The sequence below is a fragment of the Fukomys damarensis genome, unplaced genomic scaffold, assembly GCF_012274545.1.
Source record: "Fukomys damarensis isolate Sample0158 unplaced genomic scaffold, DMR_v1.0_HiC HiC_scaffold_13, whole genome shotgun sequence".
NCBI lineage: Eukaryota > Metazoa > Chordata > Mammalia > Rodentia > Bathyergidae > Fukomys > Fukomys damarensis.
In genome coordinates, this window is record NW_022900925.1 from 35,677,317 (window position 1) to 35,687,173 (window position 9,857).

Genomic DNA, 9,857 nt, shown 5'->3' on the forward strand with positions numbered 1-9,857 from the left:
TTTTTTTTTTTTTTTATGTTTTGTTTCCGGGAGGGATTTTTTTTTTTCCTCTTCTTTTGTTATTTTTCAAAAAGGCTCACTTGCCTTGGTACAAAAATGGTCCAAAGCTAGAAAACAAGGATGAACCAACAAAAACAGAAACCAAAAATAATCCCAAAGGAATGAAAAAAAATAGCCCAGTTCCCTCCCTCCCCAACCCCAGCAGGCCCCAGGGGCACGGGTCTGTCCCCTTCCATGGCTGCTCCTTTCTGTGCTTATGGGGGACAATTCCCATCCCCTGCCTGTGCTCCTCTTCCTTTGTGCTCCAAATCGGAACGCTATCCTCTGGGGACGCCGCTCCCCCGCATCTCCCTCCGGGCCCTCTCTGCACCCCTGGGGCCCCAGGACTAGGGACCCAGCGCCTCCTTTCCCTCCCTTCTCCAGGCCTCGGGGACCCTCAAACATCTCATCAGTAGTCACCAGATCCCCAGGTCGCGCCCCCTCCCTGAAAGCCCTCAAGTCACAAAAAGGATGCTGAAGGCCAGTGCGCCCCCACCTGTGGGGGTCAGAGCCCCTCAAAACTCCCAGCTGGGCTCCCCGTCTCCCTCCCACCCTCAGGCCTCCAGACCTAGGCCTCCGGCCCTTCCCTGTCACCCACCCGCACCCATTAAATAAGTTAATGGCATTAAAGTGCTAAATTAGGAAACCAAAAGTTCAGAATGCTCCTCCCGGGCTGCCCTCTCCCGAGGCAGTGGCCCAGGGCAGGCTGTCTCACGACCACCCTCCACGCCAGTGTCCCCAGCGACTCCTCTAGCGGCAGCTTCTCCCCACAAGCCCGTGGCTCCCCAGGGACAAATGGCCTGGCCACCGTGGCCACACCCAGCCTGGGACCTGTGGGACGCAGCCTCCGCCCCTCTGTGTCCCCCTGGGCCTTCTGGCCTGCAGCTACACTGGTCTTGACGGGAAGGGGCCGAGCAGCAGCAGTGTCCAGTGTCGCCCAGCTTGGACGGGGAGCGGGGCGTCTCCAAGGCCAGGGTGGCCCTCGTGCCGTGGTCCCGTGGTCCCGTCGAAGCTGGGGTGTCTTCGTGCCCCTCCGGGAAGAGTTGACGGAGAAGGGAGAGCGCTCTCTTGCCGCTCCAAGTCTCCGTGGCTCAGAGTTTGCTCGGAGTTTTCTCAGGAGTGCGGGGAAGGTGGGGATGGGTACAGGGCAGGAGCTGCAGGACGGACTTGGGGGAAAAGCGTGAGAGAAAGAAGGGGCAGACGATGCCAGGAAGAGCCGCTGGGAACGGGAGGTCAGGGGAGGTGGTGTGTTTGGTTTTTAGTTGAACTGTTCTGCTTTTTTGAAAAAGATAATTAAAAGCGAGTCATTAAAGAAAAAACCAAAAACACCAACGGGGGGGTGAGAATAGAAGACTGAGGAGGGTCACGCGGTGGGGACCCTCGAGGGTCCAGAGAACAGGCTGGGTATGGGGAGATGAGGGGTCGAGGAGTAGGGAGATGGAGGAGGAAGGGGGGACAGGCTGGGGGAGACGGGGGGGCTTCCAGAAGGTTCTAGAAGGAGATGGAAGAATTCCTTGCCCCAAAGGAAGTCAATACGGGAATGGAGGTTCTGGAAGCCGAGGGCTTTTCTGACACTGGGCTCGAGGTCTCATTCGACCCGCTCATCTCTTTAGATGGTTTAGTGGCCTGGAATAGAAACAGGGGTCCGGGTCAGAGACAGTGGAGGTGGCCTTCGTGCCGGGCCCAAGCTGAACCGTGAGGAATAGAAAACCTCCAAGAACCGAGAGAAGATACTGGAGGGGCATCGGGACAGCTGAGCCTGCCTTGGGGGTGCAGGAAGGGGAGGCTTGGCAGGGGAAGAAGCGGGGAGGGGCGGGGTGCTCCACAGTTACTGGTAGGAGAGAGAGAAAGTGGAAGAGAGACACCACAGAGGAGAGAGACCGAGCCCAGGACAGGCGGGAGGACAGGGCGGGTGGGGAGGAGAAGAAGCGAAAGTTAGCGTGGTGACGGGCCTGGCAGGGGGCTCCGCAGCTCAGCCCATCCAGGGTCCCCTTTAGTTTCCGAGATGCTAAGATGCTAAGCAGGGGCCTCTGTTGGACCTGGGTGCCCTTTCTGGAAGGACCCCAGACATTTCCGGGGGAGAAGCACTCTCTGAACCTAGCTGCCAGGAAAGTCACCCGGGCCCCTGAGCTGTCCCCTGTGGAACGCTGAAGCCACGTGCTCAGTGGGTCCCTCATTCCTGGCCCGCTCACCTCCCGCAGACCCCAGGCTCTACACTTGTTCTCTGGAATCGTGGTCCCCAAGGTGTGCTTTGACGATGTCTGGCTCGTGTCACACTTGCAGATCCCTGGGCCCTCTAGAGGCGACTCTGCTGTGGGTCCAGGATGTGCAGGTGCAGCAGGTGCCCTGAGTTCTGAACTACACAGCAAGACTGTTTCAAAGACTGAAAACAGTCTAGTGGCCCGACACCAGAGGCCGCCCTGAGGCTAGGCCTGGCCGGGTTCCCACTTTCCCTGGGCACCCACACGGTCACCCAGCCGCAGGGTGGGCTCCCACAAGTCTTGAGGGAGGGGAAAGTCACTGATCCAAGCACAGTCCCACCCCATCCAATGTCCTCTCTCCGAGGGGGTGGACGGCTGCCTTCCCCCCAGCCTCTGCACTTCTGTGTCCCCAGACCAGGCATCGCTCCCTCCTGGCTGTCCTCTTTGTCCTCTACCAATCTTTCTGGTTAAAAGCATCTTCTGTTCTCTCCCTTGAGCGTTTTTCAAGGTGCTTGGTCTATTCCAAGCTTGGGTCTTTGGAACCCCTGCCTTCCGGCTCATGCCTGCACATAGGCGGTGCAGTGTCCTCAGGAAGGTGGCTGTCCTCCTCCCCCCACACCAGGGCCAGGCCTTCTGCAGCGCCACCCCCAAAGCCCTGTCCCAAGGCTTCGGGCCCAGCGACCCCATCCTGCCCTGCTGAGCCTTGTAGGCTGACACGGCTGATGTCTCTGAAGATTCCCCTTCCTTGTTTTGCCCTCAGATCCTCTCCTGTGGGTCTCAGTTTTGTCTGGAGAAGTACTTGTCTGCCCCAAGACACAAACGTTCCCAGCTGCTCAGCATTCTGCTTGCCAGGATCATCTGCACCCTTGCACCCCTGCTCAGGTGCAGGCGGGGTTCCCCCCGGAAGTGGATCACCCGCCCTACAATGCCTGAGGCTGGGCCATTCCCAGTGCCACAGGGTCAGCAGCGAGCAGCTGTGACCGCGTCCCTTGCCCTCCGCCCCGGAAGGTCACAGCCTCTCTAAGTACTATTTGCCGGGGTGACCCCCAGAGGAGACCTACATGTTTCTTATCCTCAGAGGTGGGGTGTCTGTGGCTTCCGCACCCTCGATCCCGGCACCTCTGGCAACCTGGCTCTGTCTGCCGGGGGATCCCAAGCTGAGATTTCAGGGGTTTTCCTCCCCACTGTGCATGTGAGGGGAAAAGGAGTCCAGAGAGTGGATAACTTGGACCAAGGACTGGGCTGGAGGAGCTGAGCCCCAGCCCAGCTGATCTGGGGGTGGGGCAGGGGGTGATGGAGAACCAGGCGACCAGGAGCAGCCCTGGCAGCCAGCTGCAGAAGGGATTCAGACTAGGGTCGGGCCTGGCTCTCGGCGTCTGCCATCCCGGCACTCTGGGAGGCTAAGGCAGGAGGATCACAATTGTGAGCCCAGCCTAGGTAATTTAGTGAGAACTTGTCTCAAAACAGCAAAAGAGTTGGGGATGCAGAGGCCCTAGGTTCAATCCTCAATACTGAAAAACAACGAACTGCACTCTGCAAAGGGCCTGCAGGTCTTAGAAGACAGGCTGCAGGTGACGACAGGCCCAGGATGACTACACGTCTACGTTTCGTTCTTTTTTTTTAACCCAGTACTGGGGCTGGGACCCAGGGCGTCACAAATGTCATGCTGGGGAGGGCTGTGCTTCCTGAGGGACAGCTGGCAGCAGGGACACTCGCGGAGGAGAGCACTGCGCGAGAAGCTGAGGGCCGCGGAGGTGGGCAGGACGAGGAGGCAGAAGGGACAGCTGATCACAGGGCAGGACACCAGGGAGGGGCCGGGGCCTGCACAGGGAGGGTTGTCAAGGCCTTGCTCCTGGTCCGTCTCCCCGCCTGCCACGGTTACCCTAAGGCCTCAGAGCAGCGGGTGTGAAGGACATACGTGTGCCTGGCACAGGCAAACGCCCCACAAGCCAGGTGCTCTTCTGGGCAGAGGGACCCACGGGACAAGACAGGGACACTCACTACACACGGGAGCGGCAGGGAGGAGTCCTGGGGTCTGGGAGGAATTTGGATGGCAGGGGGAGGGTTTGGGGGCGCCTGGGACCCAGGCTGGGGTGCCACACACTGCTTTCCACATGGAATTGGCCCCTCTCCAGAAAGAGGGGACTGCGCCTGCCCAACCCTGGCCTGTGTCTGAGCCAGGAACTTTGGGAGGTCAGGGCAACGGGGCCCCCCTACCATGCCCTTGCCAGCTGGGGGCCAAATACCCCCACCCCAGCCTAGATCTCAGGACCTCCCCCGAGCAGGGTGTCCCGGGGGGTGGGTCCTGGCTGAGAACTGTTTTTTGCAGTACTGGGGTCTGAACTGGGGACCTCTGCTCTGAGCTACACCCTCAGCTCTGTTTTGCTTCTTTTTCTGAGACAAGACCTCACCAAGTCACTAAGTTGCCTAGACTGGGGGAACTTTCAATCCTCCTGCCTCAGCCTCCCAGAGTGCTGGGATCACAGTTGAGGGCCACGACACGGGGCTGAGGGCCCCTGTCCTAAGTCAGACCCAAAGCGTGGCACTGCAGAACAGTCCCAAGGCTGGGTGGGAAGGGCAGAGCTCATGGGGACCGACTGACGGACCTCACCTGCTGCTGGGCCTGGATCCTCATGTACTCTGCTCTCTGCTTGCCGTGTTTGCCTTTGTCTGGGCTGCCCGCCTGGGCCTGGGCCGCCTTCAGCCTGGAGGCCCCAGGGGTCACCACCTTCATGGGTGGCACACCGCCGCCACCACCCTGCGAAGAAAGAAACTGGGTTGGGTCAGAGGCTCAAGGGGCCCAAGGCACTCGGGAGGTCTGAGCTGGGCCAGGCGGGGAAGCCAGGTGTCCCACAGGACAGCTCCTGAGCTCCAGCACTCTGGGAGCTTCCTGGGGGACAAGGATGCCCCCACGAGGCTACTTCCCCGGCTCCACGCCTGTTCCTGGCCAGGGGCTCCTTCCTGCGCCTGGGCTGGGGGCTGTCGAGGGGCAGGTGGAGCAGGTGGCAGCCTCAGGCCCACACTGCCCTCATGGGGAGCAGGTGAGGTCTCCCCAGAGGTGGGAAGCGTGTTTCTTTCTTTCTTTGTTTTTGTTTTTTTGGTACCAGGGATAGAACTCAGGATCTTGCACTTCCGAGGAAGGCTGTGGAACCATTGAGCTAAATCCCCTCCCCTGGTTTTTTGGTTTTTTCCATACCGGGGATTGAACAAGGGCCTCTGAACTGAGCTTCATCCACCCCACCCACAACCACCCCACTTCTTTTCAAACTTCCAGGCAGAATCTCACTATGTGACTAAATTGCCTTTGTCGGGCTCCAAGTTTTAAGGTTCCCGCCTCAGCCTCCTACTGTGCTGGGATTCTAGGCACCCAGCGAAGCCTGGCTCTTGGAATCCCCTCAAGTACCAGGTCTGCCCAGAGGGGCTCCGGAGACCCAGAAACACAAACAGAGAAATGAGAGACAGAGTCGGAGACAGGAGGAGGGAGCAAGGGGGTGGAGGAGGAGAGAACTTTATTTGCTGGTTTACAGATACAGAGCAGACAGGGAGAGGACCCCGCACCAGGCTCCTGCAGACCAGCAGGGCTGAGTCCTGGGTGAGCCAGCTTCCCAGCCTCCCCAGGGGCTCTGCCCAAGAACCCTGGTCCAGCTGCAGGCTCCGGAGAGGGTGGGGAGAGGAGAGAGATGGCTGGCACTCCTGCAGCCCTGGCACCCTCCACTCTGAAGGCCCAGAGACTGCAGCAGCATGGCGGTGGGGGGGACAGGAGAGGCAGCCACCTGGGGTCTGGGGAGCAGGGTGGAGGGGACACTGGGGGGTCCTGCAGTGCTGGGGGCTGCGCCCAGCTTGCTCAGGGTGGCCTCCAGCTCCAGCAGCGTCTGCTCCAGGCTGTCCCTGCGTGCTGTGCAGTGAGTCTGCACCCTGTGGCCTTCGGGAGTCTCCTGTGCGGGCCTCTTGGGAAATGTAGGCTCCTGAGTCCCAGCTAGGGCTGGTGCCCAAGGACAGGTGGCTCTGGACAGGCTCTTCCCAGATGCCCTGTCACTCCGGGGCACCGAGCTGCTCCTGGGTCTTGGCACGGGGGCCGGGCAGGGGCCTGAAGCCGCATTCTTGGCCTCAGGTGGGGAGGGGCCACACTCTGTCAGGACGATCCGGGGGACGCAAGAGGCCGGGGATCCCAGGGCAGCCTGGGGGGAAAGCAAGGCAGGGAGTGGTATGAAGCCTGTGAACCAACCTCTGAGCTGGGGTGCGGGTGACAGGCAGGGAAACTGAGGCAGGGAGGTCCTCACTGGGCTTAGCCAGTAAGGTGGAGGGGAAGTGGGGACTAGAAATCAGGTCTCAGGCTCCCTGAGTCTGTTCAGCGGGACAATGACAAGGGTTAGGTGCAGAACTGAGACCATCCGGGCACGCACCTGGCACAGCACTGCACTGCACAGGATGTGAGGCCCCACACAGGCCATTTGCTGACTGTGCTGAGCAGCTGAGACTCTGGCCCTGCCTGGCATGGGGCAGGCGTGGCCAGGTTATGCTGCGCCAAGCTCCCTTAGGCATATTGGTCATACAGTGAGGTCTCCAGTAACCCCCGAGTGAATTCTGGTCTCATTCTGGGTACCAGACTGTGCTGGATGCTCTTTCACAAGCTTCATCCCCAGCCGTTTTAACTTTTTAAAATTGAGCAAAAGGTTTCGCTACATTGCTGAGGCTGGGCTTGCACACGATGATTCTCCTGCCTCAGCCTCCCCAGAAGCTAGGATTACAGACATATACCACAGCACCTGGTGACCTCATCTTTCATAATTACTGCGAATCGCTTCTCAGCCTTTTGGCTAAGATCAAGTGTAATGCTTACTGTGGCCCATGGAATGACCTCCCCTCCGCTGTCCCCATTGTCTAGACGAGGACCTGAGGATGACAGCTGTCACAGGGTCCACCCACCATCTCCGACCTGCAGCTCCTTAGTGGCAGAGCCAGGGTGTGAACCCAGACAGTCTGACTCCAAGCCCTGAGCTCTTTCCACTTAGAGGAGCCAGGGAGGGCTGCATGGGGGTAGCAGGACCTCAGCCACCCTCCCAGGCCACCCACCCAGCCCTGCCACCTGCTTACCTGGAAGTGGGGTGCAGGCTGGGAAGGCAGGGGGCAATGCCATGCTTGCCCGGCTCCACTGCCTGATGGCACCACAGGATGCAGAGTCAGCCAGGCCCGAAGGCCAGGGAGGGGGCCTTGCCTGCCGAGACCCTCACGACTCCCCAGAGCCAGACAGGGCAGGAGCCGGGGCCACAGGCACAGCCGGCCAGGAGGTGCCCCTTCCACATCACGTGTCCCCAGATGACTTCTGGACTCTCTGCACCCCCTCCCAGCAGAGAGCTCCACCTACCACCTGATGCCAGGGGCCAAAGTGACCTGACCTCCAGCCAGGCCAGGATTCAGGCAGAGTCCCTGGGACCGGAGGAGAGTGTGCCAGTCCCTGCCCCTGTGCACACTTCTGTGGGTGCAGACAGCAGCCCCGTGCCCCCCAAATCCCAAGAAAGAATAAAGACAGAGGAAGTGCAGTGGGACAGCAGGGGACCCGAGTTAGAGAGGAGAAAGAACTCCCAGTGCTGAGGCAGAACCAGCAGCCGAGGAGAGGCCTGTATTCTCCCACTCCTGGCTCCTGCTCCTGATGGGGTGAGAGGAGCAGTCGGGAGTCTGGAGGAGCTGCAGGGGCGGCTGTCCAGGTCCCCAGGGCGGGCGAGGCACACGCTGCAGTGGGAAAGCAGAGCCCCTCCCCTGGCACAGCGCGGGGCAAGGCGTGGGGAGGGACTAAGCAAAGGCTTAGAACAAAGTCAGAGTTTTAAATGATTCTGCTTTGTTTTTGTGCTCCTAGGAGTTCAACCCAAGAGCATGCTACCACTGAGCCACATTCCCAGGCCTTTGTAAAAAATTTTTTGAGACAAGGTCTCACTAAGTTGTCCAGGCTGGCCTACAACTTGTGATTCTCCTGCCTCAGCCTCCTGTGCAGCTCAGATTACAGGCCTGTGCCACCACCCCTGGCTCAAAGTCAGACATTTTGGTGCTTGTTTTTTTGAAACAAAGTCTCACTGAGTACTCTAGGCTGGCCTTAAACTCTCTGGATAGCCCAGGCTGGCAGTGAACTCAGTGATTCTTCTGACTCAGCCTCCTAAGTAGCAGGATTTAAAGCCGTGGGCCACCATGCCAGGTTTAAAGTCAGATTTTGAACTAGACTCTAAGTCATTCTGTAAGATCCAAACTCCAATCACAGTCCCACTACTTGGGCTTCAGGCCAGACCTGGGCCAGGCTGCAAACAGGAAGGAAGGGTGCTCAGGCCACCCTGAGAGGACTAGAACCAGGCCTGCAAGGGAATGCAGACTTGGGATCACCGGATGCCCTGGCTGCTGGTCAGCCAGCTCTGTGCCGCCCTTGGCATGGGGTTGGGGGTGCCGCGGGACCAGGTGGCAGCAGGTTAGCGTGAGAGGCGGACAGGCAGGTGTGGAGGCACAGGCAGAGAGCTGTGAGAGGTGGGGCGCCCATTACCTTCCACGTAGGGCCCGGGGCTGAGCCCCTGGGGGGCCCCAGGTCCTGGGGGGACAGCAAGGTGGGGATCAGCTGGCGGTGGGGCGTGGGGGGGAGGGAGGAGACTGAGCTTCTCTCAAACACCTGGGGAGCAGAAGGCAGCAGCTCTGGAGCAGGGGACCCCAGGGAGGAGGGCAGTAGCCAGGGTCCCGGGAGGGTGGCCTGACACGGCACCGGCCCTCACCATGACCACTGACCGGCTCTGCCCTGGTTCTGTCTCCTTGTCCCAGCAGTCCAGGGCCCCAGGGACTTGGGGGACAGGGGCCGTGGACACTGAGTTGGGTGGGTCAGCCCTGGGAGGCCTCAGGACATCTGGTACCAGGCCTTGCCCGGCTCACTGCCTCAGTCTCCCAGATGCGAAGGAGAGGAGTTTTCAGGGTGCAGTGGATGTTGGGGTACTTGGGGAGTCTCCGGAACTACAGTAAAAACCTCCAGCCTCCAAGGAGGACGTGAGGGCCCCATTTTCCAGTGGAGGCAGCGGGAAGGACGGGGTTCGGGAAGCAGCCGAGCCGACCCACCTCCAGCTCCGCGATGATGCGGTCCTCCTCGTCCTCGTCCTTGATGGCCGAGGCCATGATGGGGGGTGTGGAGGCGGGGCGGGCCACTTCGGACACGGCCCGTCGCAGCTTCACCTGGGGCTTCTGCACCTCCAGCTCCTCGGACTCCGCCTTCTGCAAGGGCCAGGGCACCCTCAGGGAAGGCCCCTCCCACCCGGGCCCCTTCCGGAGCCGAGCCGTTTCTGGCTTCCTCCTGCCTCAGCCTCCCAGGCTGAATCAGTACCTTGATGAAGGCCGAGTCCTTCTTGCTGGTGACCACCACCTCCCCGGTGCGCGTGGTGGTCAGCCCATGAGAGGAGGGGAAGCTGCGGCGGGGTGGGGGTGGCGGGGGCGACTTGGAGGGCTTCTCCGTGCGGTAGCGGGGCACCGTCAACTCATCTGCGGGTGGCCAAGGGGCTGGGTCAGGAGCTTGCACCCGGGGCCTCGCCCTGCCTCGCATGGCGGGGGCGCTCCCGAGCCAACCCCTGGGTCTTTCCGGTTTGGGAGCAGGCGGGGCTG

General features: G+C 60.6%; 1 protein-coding gene across 7 annotated transcripts; it reads right to left on the minus strand.

Moving 5' to 3' along the window:
- Window positions 1–23: 23 nt before the first annotated feature.
- On the minus strand, window positions 24–9,851 carry LOC104859464 (SRC kinase signaling inhibitor 1-like). 7 transcript variants are annotated; one of them, XM_033763013.1, is made up of 5 exons: window positions 9,583–9,851; window positions 9,321–9,473; window positions 8,764–8,886; window positions 4,852–4,998; window positions 24–1,665 (listed from the first exon to the last, which is right to left on the minus strand). In XM_033763013.1, the coding sequence occupies exons 1-5, from the start codon at window positions 9,796–9,798 to the stop codon at window positions 1,531–1,533; spliced, it is 774 nt and encodes a 257-aa protein (XP_033618904.1). In that variant the 5' UTR covers window positions 9,799–9,851; the 3' UTR covers window positions 24–1,530. The 7 variants fall into 7 exon arrangements, with proteins under 7 accessions (XP_033618904.1, XP_010618381.1, XP_033618905.1 ...); XM_033763014.1 differs by having other exon boundaries at window positions 1,583–1,870; XM_010620083.2 differs by lacking the exon at window positions 24–1,665 and adding an exon at window positions 7,335–7,396 and having other exon boundaries at window positions 4,889–4,998.
- Window positions 9,852–9,857: the final 6 nt, after the last annotated feature.